Genomic DNA, 12,597 nt, shown 5'->3' with positions numbered 1-12,597 from the left:
AAATATCAAAAGCATTCAGTTGCAGAACGGCAAAAGATCTTCAACGTTAAAATGTTTAAAGTCAAGAGACTAACTCAAGGAAACGCTGATCACCATGATGGTGAGTTTCAACTAAATTAAACAAATATGAATTGTTAACCCGGCCATGTGGCCCGTACATGTTAAGGGTTAAGTATTTTGTATTTGAAATACATGCCCATCCCTGGCTGCAGTCCCTGTGACGCAGAAGTGATGATCGTCTTCAGTATTCTGACGTATTTACAAGATGAATAGTGGGTGTGGCTCATGTTTTCCACTGTGATTTGATTGGATGAATAAAAACAGGATGTTCCCGTAATTTTACTGTAGTTTACTGGCAACCACAGCTGCCGGTATTTTTCCGTAAAAACTACATAATTTCTATTTTCTCTTTTCTTTTCTGACATAAAATATTTTGTGGGTCACCACTAAGCTGAAGAGTGGAGTCTGTGTTTAATTCACGGTCAGGCAAAAGATATTCTGATGTCAAGCTTGCATGTTGCTTTGTTTAAAAGTGACTTTAATAATGAATTACAAAGAAATAAATTAAGATAATGTTATGTTATCACTTTTATGCATTTGGACCAAGTTTTCATTTTCTATAAAGAAATGTTGTTAATATAAAAGACTCAAATGTATTAAGTTCATACACAGTTTGAAGTTTGTGCCCTGAAGTTTTAAACTGCAAAGCTGTTTACATTCTTTTCCTGTATTTTTTAGAGAATTTTACTGGCAACCACAGCTGCCGGTATTTTTCCGTAAAAATTGCAGAATATTTTTTTACAGTGCAGCAAGTAGAGTACTTTGCAGTGTGTAATCTTCCCTCCCCAACCTCAAGCATCTGGTGAAGGACGCTGGTGTTGCTGTACTCAGGGTGATGGTTTTGTAGGTGGTTTCGCCCACTCTAACGACCTGGGTTCTGCCCCGAGAGGAATCCAGTCGCAAAGAGAAGTACACAACACAGGTGAGATCAGTGAATCAAGCTACAAGATGATGTTTTTTTTAAACAAAAAACGTGTGTAATCTGCTCAGAGTTCCACCACAAAATATTAAGTAAATGATGAAATTTAGATTAATTCACTCAATAATTTTTGCATTTCAAACGCAATTGTATTTAACAAAGCATAATTAATAATTTAATTAATAATATAATCTATGATACATAATCATTTTTTATAGTGTACTTGAATGTGTCGCTTGGATCTTTTAACAGTTAAAGGATCAAAGTTTTCGCTTTGTGTGGTGACCAACAACCCCCCCCCCCCCCCCCCCACCTTTAATGTGTTTTATAGTCTTTATCTCAGCTATGCATGAACAAATGTTTTTACAGGAAAACAAAAGTGAAACGTTCAAAGGATCAAAGTTTCACATTGTTTCGTGATCCCCAAAGCCCCCCCTTCATGTGTTTTATAGTCTTTATCTCAACAATGCCTTTCTATAAATTCAGCCTTTCTGCAGAGACAGCAGGAGTTTATCAAGACTACTATCATCCAGACCACATCAATTACAGTAAGTAAACGTTTGTCTTGATTTAATTCCATTAACTCATTTATTTAGGACATAATTTACTATGAACTTGAACATAGATTTTACTATTATTCATTAAAATATAATTTTATTACATTATTGTTGTCTGAATGCTATATCTTAACCTTCTATTGGGATATTTAGACTTTATTTCATCTACAATGGTTAACTGTTATGCTACTTTTTCTTATCTAAATAAAATCATAAAAAAATGGCTTCATGCGATCATTCTTAGTGATGGCAGCTTTGATGTTACCATAAAAATAATTTGCAAGTAACTAGGCAAAAGGAACATATGTCTTTTATTTATTTTATTGTTATTATTGTTCACTTTTATGAAACACTACACTGTAAAATATTACTGTAAAATATTAAACCTGACTAACCAGATTTCTTATTAAACAGCATCTGAAATGTTGTAATGGTCTCATTCTTAAATACCTGAGCAACATTTTCAAAGTATGCTTGTAATTGCCTTTATTGCCTGTAATTGGCTACTTTTGTTATGATAAAACAAGCCAAAAGAATAGTAACGTAATCCAAAGTGTAATAAGATCTCAACTTTTTTTTTTACCAAATTTCTATTGTTTAAAAATTACTATTAATGAAGAGATTAAGAAACATCATATATTAGAAGAAAATCATGTTTTTTTTTAATTAGAAGGAAGAAAATGCACAAAATATTTATAAGAGAATCAAAATAATTAGAAACAGTTTAAACAATCCCCCATTGTGCAAGACCTGGGGTGAGTCCCTCACAGCATAGTCCCTAGTGTAAAAAGTACTCCTCGGGTTCTCCTGAGGGTTTTTTTCTCAATTGGAGTTTTGGGTTCCTCGCCACCGTTTACATATTGTTTTGCACTATCTGCCTGGCCGGGGGGCTGCTTTAGAATTCAGAAGTTAGACATAATTAATATTGCATATAAGAATTTATAGTCAGTTTAATATTTGACCTGTGGTTCTCTCTCCTTTATCTCAATTGTGTGCTTTCACTGTGTGTGTGTGAGAGTGTGTTTGTGTGTGTGTGCGTCTTTGTCAATTTGTGTAAATATGTGTGCATATTGTGTGTGTGGAGCATTTGTATGTCTGTCTTTGTTGTTTTCACCTTTTTCTTGTTTTTACAGGTATATATATAAATAAAGTTGAGTTCAGTTGAGAGTCTAACTCAGAGGTGGGCAATCCTGGTCCTGGAGGGCCGCAGCTCTGCAGAGTTTAGCTCCAACACACCTGATCTAGCTTATCAAGAGCTTCAGGATCAGTGTTTCCAAATCCTGATCCTCAGGACACGACTCCCAGAATGTTTTACATGTTTCTCTCTATATAAAACACCTGATTAAACTCATCAGTCTACCTGAAGAATGTTTGAAATCTCTAAGAACACACTGATGAGCTGAAACAGGTGTTTTATATACACTGAAAAAATGTGGAGTAGGATTTACTTGGAAAAAGCTAGAAACAGATTTTCCTCAAATAATGAGTGTGAATGACAAGCAAAATTTTACATATTTAGATGGAAAAGCAACCTTTTCTGACCCACTTAGACATCAAAATTAGTCACAATCATCAAACTAATTCAAATAAACAGATCAACTGCAATGCATGCTGGGAGTTAGGAATGAGTTTGTACTATGATGTTACCCAGCATGCATTGCTACATGAAGTTTTATTTTGTTGATTGTCACCACACTCTAAAAATGGCTGGGTTAAAAACAACCCAATTGGCAACCCAGCGCTGGGTAAATATTGGACAGAACACATGCTGGGTTAAAGTAACCCAGCACACTGGGTTACACATGATAACCCAGCATGCTGGGTTATTGAAAAAACCCAAAATGTAGTCATTAGAACTACTCATGTGTTTAATTCTGGGTTATTCTTGCTGGGTTGTTCTTAATTTATTCTGTACTTCATGGTCAATCAAGACAATTGACATTTATTTAAAAAAAGAAAAAATTTATTTGACTAAAAATAATTGTTAATAAAAATGTTAACTTTTACACCCAGAACAGCAATATTTTTAGATTTGCATAATTAAAATAAGACTTATAAAATAAGTTTAATTATAATAAATAAAAATGTTTCATATCAAACATTAACAAGCATTAGAAATAACATTAGAAATGACTAATACACATACTCCACAATATGTAGCAACAAATGTAAATGAATAAAACTAACTAAAGACATATAAATTATGTATAACACATTATGAATTACACCACTTAATACACTGAGAAACCACACGTGCAGCAAATCAACTCATTAAATACAGGCTACCACACTCGTCTTTCTTTATCATATGCACAAACCTTGAAATGTTTGGTTTAAAACAGAGGGAGCAATATAATTGACTGGCCGCTTAATATCCAGAGTGGACACCGAGAGAAGAGTTCCTGAACCGTGAATGCTTGACCGCGCTCGAGGGGCACTCGCCGGTTTGACTCAAATTTTGTTAAATTCTCACTAAAGTTCATAAACTTAGCTTACATGTGATAGGGTTCACTAAAATTTTATAAATTCGTATTTCCGCGCATCTTCAAAGGATTATGCGAGGTCAATTTATGTAATGGTGATCTGAGGCAACGGTTGCTGGTCGTCTAAATTACATCAATAATGTTAGTTAAGACACTGTTGCCTTGCAAAACGTTACAAACTATGCTTATTTCAAAAAATATTCACTTAAAACGTAAAAAACTTCGCTTTAAATTGCTCCAGCCAGTGACCCCTTTGTTCTTTATAAAAACGAAAGTTGCGAAGTACACTCAACGTCATCAGAGCGGCAAGCTCGCAAGACTCTTCAAATAACCCAGCGATGAGCAGAAACAACCCAGCACATTAACCCAGCGGGTTTAACCCAACACCTTGAAAACTAAAACTACCCAAAAAGTGTTTAACATGTGGAAAAATAAGCCAACATAACAACCCAACGGACTCAACCCAGTGGTATGGGTTAAAAAATAACCCAGCCATTTTTAGAGTGCAATGTTGAGTTTCATAAACTGATTCTTCATGACTTTCGCCTCAAAGATGGTTTCATATATTGCATTCACAAGTTATGCAGAATGATTAAATATGTTCAAGTGTTGTGCTTCAAACAATCACTTAAAAAGATCTCTACTTAAAGAGCTCATGAACCTCTGGAACCTTATAAAGCTCAGTATTTATTAACACACCAACTGAACTTCTAGAGTTTCAAGAGCACAAAAACAAACACTGATCTTAGTCATGGTGGTTTCTGATGGTAGATGTTTACTATCAAATTTTTAAGTAATCTTTACATGAAAGTTCTAATGAAGCTTCAGATAATCGTGCTTAACTTTTACATGACAGCTCCTTCAAAATGAACTCTCAATTCTGAGTGAAAACTGAGTAAATCACAAATCAAGTAAATCCTACTCCACATAGTTTTCAGTGTCTGTGAAACACCGGATTCAATCATCAGATTGTTAGTTTGTTCATTAGAGAAACATTTTAAACATTCTGTCAGTAGAGCGATGAGTTGAATCAGGTGTTTTATTTAGAGACACATGTAAAACATTCTGGACGTGAAGCCCCGAGTATCAGGATTATGAAACACTGATCCTGAAGGTCTTTATTAGATGGATCAGATGTTTTTGATGAGGGTTGGAGCAAAACTCTGCAGTGCTGTGTCCCTCCAGGACAAGGATTGCCCACCTCTGGTCTAAATCAAGGAAACACTGATCATCATGATGATGAGTTTCAACTAAATTAAAACAAATATTAAGCGATAACCCGCCCATGTGCCCTGTGCATGTTAAGGGTTAAGTATTTTGTATTTGAAATACATGCCCACCCCTGCCTGCAAGCAAGCTTGCGCTGGCACTTTACAGGACTCCAGCAGACTGTCAGCGCAGAAATCAACAATCCATCATTATTGTGATCAGTGATTGATTTAGTTGGGATCTTGACTCTAATTGAGTTGCTATATATTCAGAGTTGTATTAGTACTATTTTACTCAGCAGTGTCCAAACTCAGTCCTCGATGTCGGTGTCCTCCAGAGATTCTCTTCAACCCTCATAATACAAATCAAACACATCTGCATGTAGCTTCACTGACAGTAAGAGAGCAGATGAACACAATTGAATCAATGTTATGTTGTTAGCCACCATTATTGTGATCAAGAGAAACATGAACCATTAGAATCAGCTGATGGTGGTTGCTATTGTTATGAGGACATATGAGAGTGATGTTAATTGGTGTTTTAAATTATTTTATTTGATTAAAACAGAGATAACGCATCAAATTTTTATCAATTGACCGGAAAGTTTCAAAAGACTCAATTAGACATGAGGAATCGGTGTATGAAGCTCAACAATGATGACAATCAACAAAATAAAACTTCATGCTGCAATGCTGCTGGGTAACATTTTAGGACAAAACTCATTCATGACTCCCAGCATGCATTGTAGTTGATCTGTTTATCTGAATCAATAGGGGATTGTCACCATTGTTCAGATTTTTGTGAAGAGTGTTGATCTCTAAGCGTGCCATTTTATTTATATGTTCACAGTAATTTTTTGCTCGTAAACCAGAAAATTTTAATCAGTCATGAAAGATCAGATTCAAGTTTATTTTGCAAGAGGTGTCATCTTTATTACATATTCATAATTAAAGTAACCTGCACCTTCTCTACCTAATAACGTCTATTTATTCATAAAAACTCTAAGCAATTAAAAAAGCAGCTAGATCTACGTTCATAAGAGTCAAGAGCTCAACTTAAGCAAACACTGATCACAGTAATGATGATTTGTGAAAATGTCAAATCTTTTCAACATTAATTGCAAGTGCAAAAGTGATATTGATTAAATGTCATTAATATTGATTAATCAACACATTTTAACATTGATTCAATGATTTCTTGCTGTCAGTTTTTCTCTTGATCTTGAAGATGCTGATGAGTTTTTTCAGGTGTGTTTGGTTTGTTTATGTAGTGTAAGAGCTAAACTCTGGAGGACACTCTGCACAAGTTTATATTTTAGGATTTTCCTTTTTATGACATTTTACTTCACTACATTATGAAAAATGTACAAATGTAGTTTAATCCACAAAATTTTATAAAATTAAACACTTGTCATGTAGTTTCCAAATGTAGTTGAGTAAAAAGTATGATATATGCCATGCTTTATAGTACATGGAAGTAGCCAATTTCCAAAGTAAAAACATTGATAGACAAAAGTAAAGATATTTGATCCCTGACTGCTTTACACCTCTGCTATTTAATGAGTCTAGTCTACTAAATTATTTTTTTATTTCTAGTGAATAGTATAAACATTTCTTACCCATGTGATATGAAACTTTGCCATTATTATAGTCCAAACAACAATAAATAACTTTTTTATATCACTGTTTCTCACTTAGAAACAGTTTTTCTCAATTCTCACTTTTTTCATCATTTTTACTCAATCCTCAGTTCATTAATCCATTAATTATCTCCTTAACTGCAACACTGCTGTGTCTTTGACTATCCACCTTGTCTTTTATCTTTAAGGCTCGTCCATCTCAGGAACTTGGGTATCAAAATTATTTCCCAACTTCCTATTGGGAAACGCAACGGGTGTTCATGGGCAATTTTAACCTGGAACATCATATTTCTGATCATTCTAAGATTACGTTAAGGCAGCAAAGGAAAGAAAATTGAATATTAATGTAGATTTTTTCATATAAGCAACAACAGTGTAGTTGGTTAATGATGCTCACATATTGACTTGAAGTATTTATCAATCAACTGCATTTTTCTACTTGGCTAGCATGTATAGTATTTTTTTCAATTTTTTCTGTCCTTTATAGGTCCATTGGTCTTTTGTCCCTTGTCAGAAACAGTTCCTCTTGAAGATGTCAGGAAACATGAGCAGCAAAATTCAGGAAAAAGACCTCAGCAATGTAAATGATTCAAGTCTTGCACAGACTGTTAAGGAGAGTATGAGCAGTCTAATAGAAAAGGAATCCAAGGAATGTCTTCCCATCTTTAAACTCCACCTGAATGAAAAATGGCTGAACACGGATGGGTCCTGCCGAAGAGAGATGTTTGGAAAAGAAGCAAAAGTAAAAGAGCAAAAGACCATTATGATGATCGGAGCCACAGGTGCAGGGAAAACCACTCTAATAAACAGCATGATTAACTACATTCTGGGCGTACAATGGCAAGACAACTTCCGGTTGATGTTAATAGATGAAGAAAAGCAGAAGTCACAGGCTGAAAGTCAGACATCAGCCATCACAGCTTATGACATTAATTACATGCATGGATTTCACGTTCCATATAATCTGACCATTGTGGACACACCAGGCTTTGGTAACACAAGAGGAATCTCACATGACCAAAAGATCACAAAGCAGATTCAAGAGTTTTTTACTCAACCTGGAGGAATTGACCAGATTGATGCTGTGTGTTTCGTAGTACAGGCCTCACTCGCCCGCCTGACACACACACAGCAATACGTCTTTGACTCCATTCTCTCCATATTTGGGAAGGATATTGCTGACAACATCATTATGATGGTCACGTTTGCAGATGGAAACAAACCTCCAGTTCTTGAAGCCATAAAAGTCTCTAAGGTGCCCTGTTCTAGAGATAAATCTGACGAGCCACTTCACTTCAAGTTTAACAACTCTGCCGTTTTTACCACAAATAACAAATCTGAGGAAGCTGAGGATGAAGAGCCTGATTGTGGAAGCTTTGATCAAATGTTCTGGAAGTTGGGTAATTCCAGTTTAAGAAAATTCTTCACATCTCTTAAACAGATGAAAACCAAGAGTTTGTCTTTGACACAGGAGGTCCTTAAAGAGCGGCAACAACTAGAAACACTTGTGGAAGGTCTCCAGCCCCAGATCAATGCTGGTCTTTCAAAACTGGATGAAATGAAGAAGACAACTGCTGCTCTGGAACAGCACAAAGCTGAAATGGATGCAAACAAGGATTTTGAATATGAAGTAGAGAGAGTGGTTCCAAAACAGATCAAAAACACCACAGGCGGATACTTGCTCAACTGCCAAAAATGTTATTTTACATGTCATGATAACTGTACTTATGCAGATGACAAGTATAAATACCGTTGCTCTGCCATGACCAATGGAAAGTGTCGGATCTGTCCTGGAAAGTGTGATTGGAATGTTCACTTCATTCAAAAATATAAATGGGAATATGTCCCAGAGAAGATGAAAGATACCCACAAAGAGTTGAAACAGCGATTTGAGGATACACATGGAGAAGTCATGTCAAAAGAAAAGATCTTTAAAACGCTTGACAAGGAGTTTGAGATTGTGCAATATGAAGTGGTCTCTCTCATTCGAAAATCACAAAAGTCTTTAGAGCGACTGCAGGACATCGCACTTAAACCCAACCCTCTCTCCACACCTGACTACATAGACCTGTTGATCGAGGCGGAGAAACAAGAAGCCAAGTTTGGATTTCAAAATCGCATAATTTCTTTAATGAAAGTCAGGCAGCAGGCAGAGATTATGAGTAAGGTTTCCACAGGAGAAGTCCTTCCTGATGATTGGAAAGCTTACAACGAGAAGAGCAAAGGCAAATTGGCTATGGTACCTCAGAACTGTTAAATGATGTAAAAATGTATTTCACAAGAAATAAATGACACCATGTGCTCAACCATTCTACGCTGAAAAAATAACAAGTAACTTTTACTCCAAAGTAAATGTAACAACTAACTTAAGGAAGTTGAGTATAATAAACAAAATAAATAGGTAGATATAACTTGGCCTGTTAACTTTTTTTACTGACTGGTCAGATGTAATTATTTGATATAATTAAGTATCTCTATTTTCCCTTTCAATTAAATTTGACTTGTTTTATTTAGTGTAGTGAATTATTTTAAGTCATTTAAATCTAAAATTGTATTTGTGATCTTAAATCATTAGCATTTTAAAGATATGTTTTATTTCTTTTTGTTAATGTAAAGCTCTTTGAATTGCCCTTGTGTATGAAATGTGCTATATAAATAAACTTGTCCTGCCTAATTAAACAAAATGAGTCACTGTTACAATATGACAAAATACCTTATTATTTTTCTGTGATCATAATGAACACAGCTGTCACAAACATCACACCTCAGAAGAAACTGCTCTCTCTATTATGAGGACAGATTTCTAAAAGTGTCACGTACACAGCAAGTAGTTTGTGTTTTCTTCTTCCAGAGGCTAGGGGATCGATGCACAAAGTCGGGATGCAAATCAATAAAGTAACTGATGCCTTAAGCAGTGAACAAAGACCAAAGGACCTAAAAATAAGCAAAAAAACACTTTCTTTTAAATTGGAAACCAGAGCAGAGTGCAACTTAATCTCTAACAAAGAGTTTCAAGAATTTACAGGGAATTCCTATGGAACGATATTCCGGACATTATTAAAATAGAATTGCAAATTGTATTTGCAATTGCGTTTTCAATTTGTGGATGCATAAAATGTGACATAATCCAAACGCAATTGCAAATCGCGCATTACCGTTTGCTTTTTCGTTTAAGCAAACGCACACTGACTGCCAAATTTCAAATGTAAAAGTAAAGTCCGTTTGCAACTGTGTTTCCCATATCTTACGAGTTTTGACCCGGTCATATTTAAATGTAAAATGGGTGAAACAAAAATATGGCAGAACTTTTACTTTATGGCACCAGGATTGTCCACCTCTGAAAAGAAGGCTTCATGCTGCAATGCATGCTGGGTAAGTCAAGGTTTGTTGAATGTCATCATTGTTGAGTTTCATACACTGATTCTTCATGTGTCTGGGCATCTGTGTAATTCATCAGATTTAAACTTCTCGAAATCACTTATAATTTACGTGCCAGGATTGAAGCTATTAATCAAATATAGAATACGGTTATATTTAAATAATATCAAAACAGTCAGAGATGATGGAGTCTCAATGTGTAATAGTATGTGCTTTCAATGTGTTCTGTGACCAGGGATGGGCATGTATTTCAAATACAAAATACTTAACCCTTAACATGTACGGGCCACATGGCCGGGTTAACAATTCATATTTGTTTAATTTAGTTGAAACTCACCATCATGGTGATCAGTGTTTCCTTGAGTTAGTCTCTTGACTTTAGATGTTTAAATGTTGAAGTTCTTTTGCCATTCTGTAACTGGATGCTTTCGATGTATATTTGCTTTGTCAATGCAAATAAAATTCTAGTCCAATGCTGTTGGCTGGCGAAGTAGTCCACATTTAATTTAATTTGTAAATAATATTAGAGTTGTGTGCTATCTTTAAAGAACATAGTGGAATTATTTTTAATCTAAAGCTCTAGGAGCGTTGCGACTCAAACAGACTTGAAGAGTGAGTGTATGAATCTCAACAATGGTGACAAACAATAACAAAAAAACTTCATGCTTCAATGCATGCTGGGTAACATCCTAGTTCAAAACTCATTTATGACTCCCAGAATGCATTGTAACATGACGTTTTTTGTTGTTGTTTTTCACCATTGTTGAGATTCATATATTGATTCTTCATGTCTGTGTGATTCTAAGTTTCAGTGGCACAATTTTAAATTTGCATGAAACTATTTCTCTACATCAAAATAATACCACTCTATGTTGTTCCAAAATAAGCAAACGATTCTGATGTTAAATGTAAATTAAATGAGATAATGATCTCTTCACAAACCAACACAATTCGCTTGAATTTTAATTTGCATTGTTCAATCAAATATACTTTGAATCCATAGAGTTACAGATTGGCTAAATATGCTTGACATGTTAGCATCAAGAGTCAAGATCTTAACTCAAGGAAACACTGATCATCATGATGGTAAGTTTCAACTGAATTAATACAAATATTAAGTGATAACCCCCCGATCCGCCCTCTGCATGTTAAGGGTTAAGTATTTTGTATTTGAAATACATGCCCATCCCTGTCTGTGACTCAGTGGTAGGAGTATGAAACTAGTAACACAAAGGTTGTGGGTTCAATCACAAGGGATTGCACATACTCAGACACAATGCAATGTATAATGAAATGTACGGTCTCTGTACTTAAAAACATAGAATAAAATCTACTCAATCTAATTGAATCGAAATCCTTGCCTTATTTTTATTGAGTAGATTCAGTAAGTTTTCACATAGTTTACTTTGCTACCTACACTGTAAAAAATGTTCCGTAATTTTTACGGAAAAATACCGGCAGCTGTGGTTACCAGCAAACTACCGTAAAATTACGGGAACATCCTGTTTTTATTCATCCAATCAATTCACAGTAGAAAACATGAGCCACACCCACTATTCATCTTGTAAATACGTCAGAATACTGAAGACGATCATCACTTCTGCTTCACAGGGACTGCAGCATAACAGCCATGACTTGATGTTTTATTGGTTTATTTAAAGTCACTGTGTGACTTTTGATCAGTGTTTGCTTTAGTTGGCATCTTTCAGCCGTCATAAATAAATTTACAGTTATCTTTGTGCTGCTATGACATTGTTTTTTATGAAACATAATTTTGCTGCAAATGACATCAAGTGCATCTCTGGAAAAATTGTCCGTAGGGTGTGAGTGAATGAGTGAGTGTGTGTGCCCTGCGATGGGTTGGCACTCCATCCAGGGTGTATCCTGCCTTGATGCCCGATGACTCCTGAGATAGGCGCAGGCTCCCCGTGACCCGAGGTAGTTCGGATAAACAGTAGAAAATGGATGGATGGATGACATCAAGTGAAGATGTGATTAGATTTTTTTCAAAAGCTAATTTTAAGATGTTGTATAATTACTACAATTTACATTTAAAATTCACATTAACAGAAACAATCATTATAAAAGTTGAATTTTTGAAATGTCAAAAAATTTGCATTTGGTCTTTGACACACAGATCAAGAATCAGTGTATGAATCTCAACAGTGGTGACTAACAAATGAAAATCTTACGGCCGCAATGCATGCTGGGAGTCATTGATGAGTTTTGTGCTTTGATGATACCCAGAATGCATTGCGTTTCTCTTTAGAGGTTTTCTCTGTTGTCACCATTGTTGAGACAAACTGTTATATTCCTGATGTCTGCTAGAACATTTATTATGTGTCACATGTG

General features: G+C 35.2%; 1 protein-coding gene across 1 annotated transcript; it reads left to right on the top strand.

The window, feature by feature from the left end:
* Positions 1 to 1,468: 1,468 nt before the first annotated feature.
* LOC130437399 (uncharacterized) lies at positions 1,469 to 9,508 on the top strand. The gene is made up of 2 exons (XM_056768782.1): positions 1,469 to 1,527; positions 7,355 to 9,508. The coding sequence occupies exon 2, from the start codon at positions 7,400 to 7,402 to the stop codon at positions 9,122 to 9,124; it is 1,725 nt and encodes a 574-aa protein (XP_056624760.1). The 5' UTR covers positions 1,469 to 1,527; positions 7,355 to 7,399; the 3' UTR covers positions 9,125 to 9,508.
* The last annotated feature ends 3,089 nt before the right edge of the window (positions 9,509 to 12,597 follow it).

This window comes from Triplophysa dalaica, chromosome 2, assembly GCF_015846415.1.
Source record: "Triplophysa dalaica isolate WHDGS20190420 chromosome 2, ASM1584641v1, whole genome shotgun sequence".
In the NCBI taxonomy this organism is placed as follows: Eukaryota; Metazoa; Chordata; class Actinopteri; order Cypriniformes; family Nemacheilidae; genus Triplophysa; species Triplophysa dalaica.
Note: the sequence above shows the minus strand (reverse complement) of the source record. Positions and strands in the feature narration are given on the sequence as shown.

Coding starts and splice junctions, on each gene's coding strand:
- LOC130437399 (XM_056768782.1), top strand. CDS start 7,400: ATGTCAGGAAACATGAGCAGCAAAATTCAGGAAAAAGACCTCAGCAAT.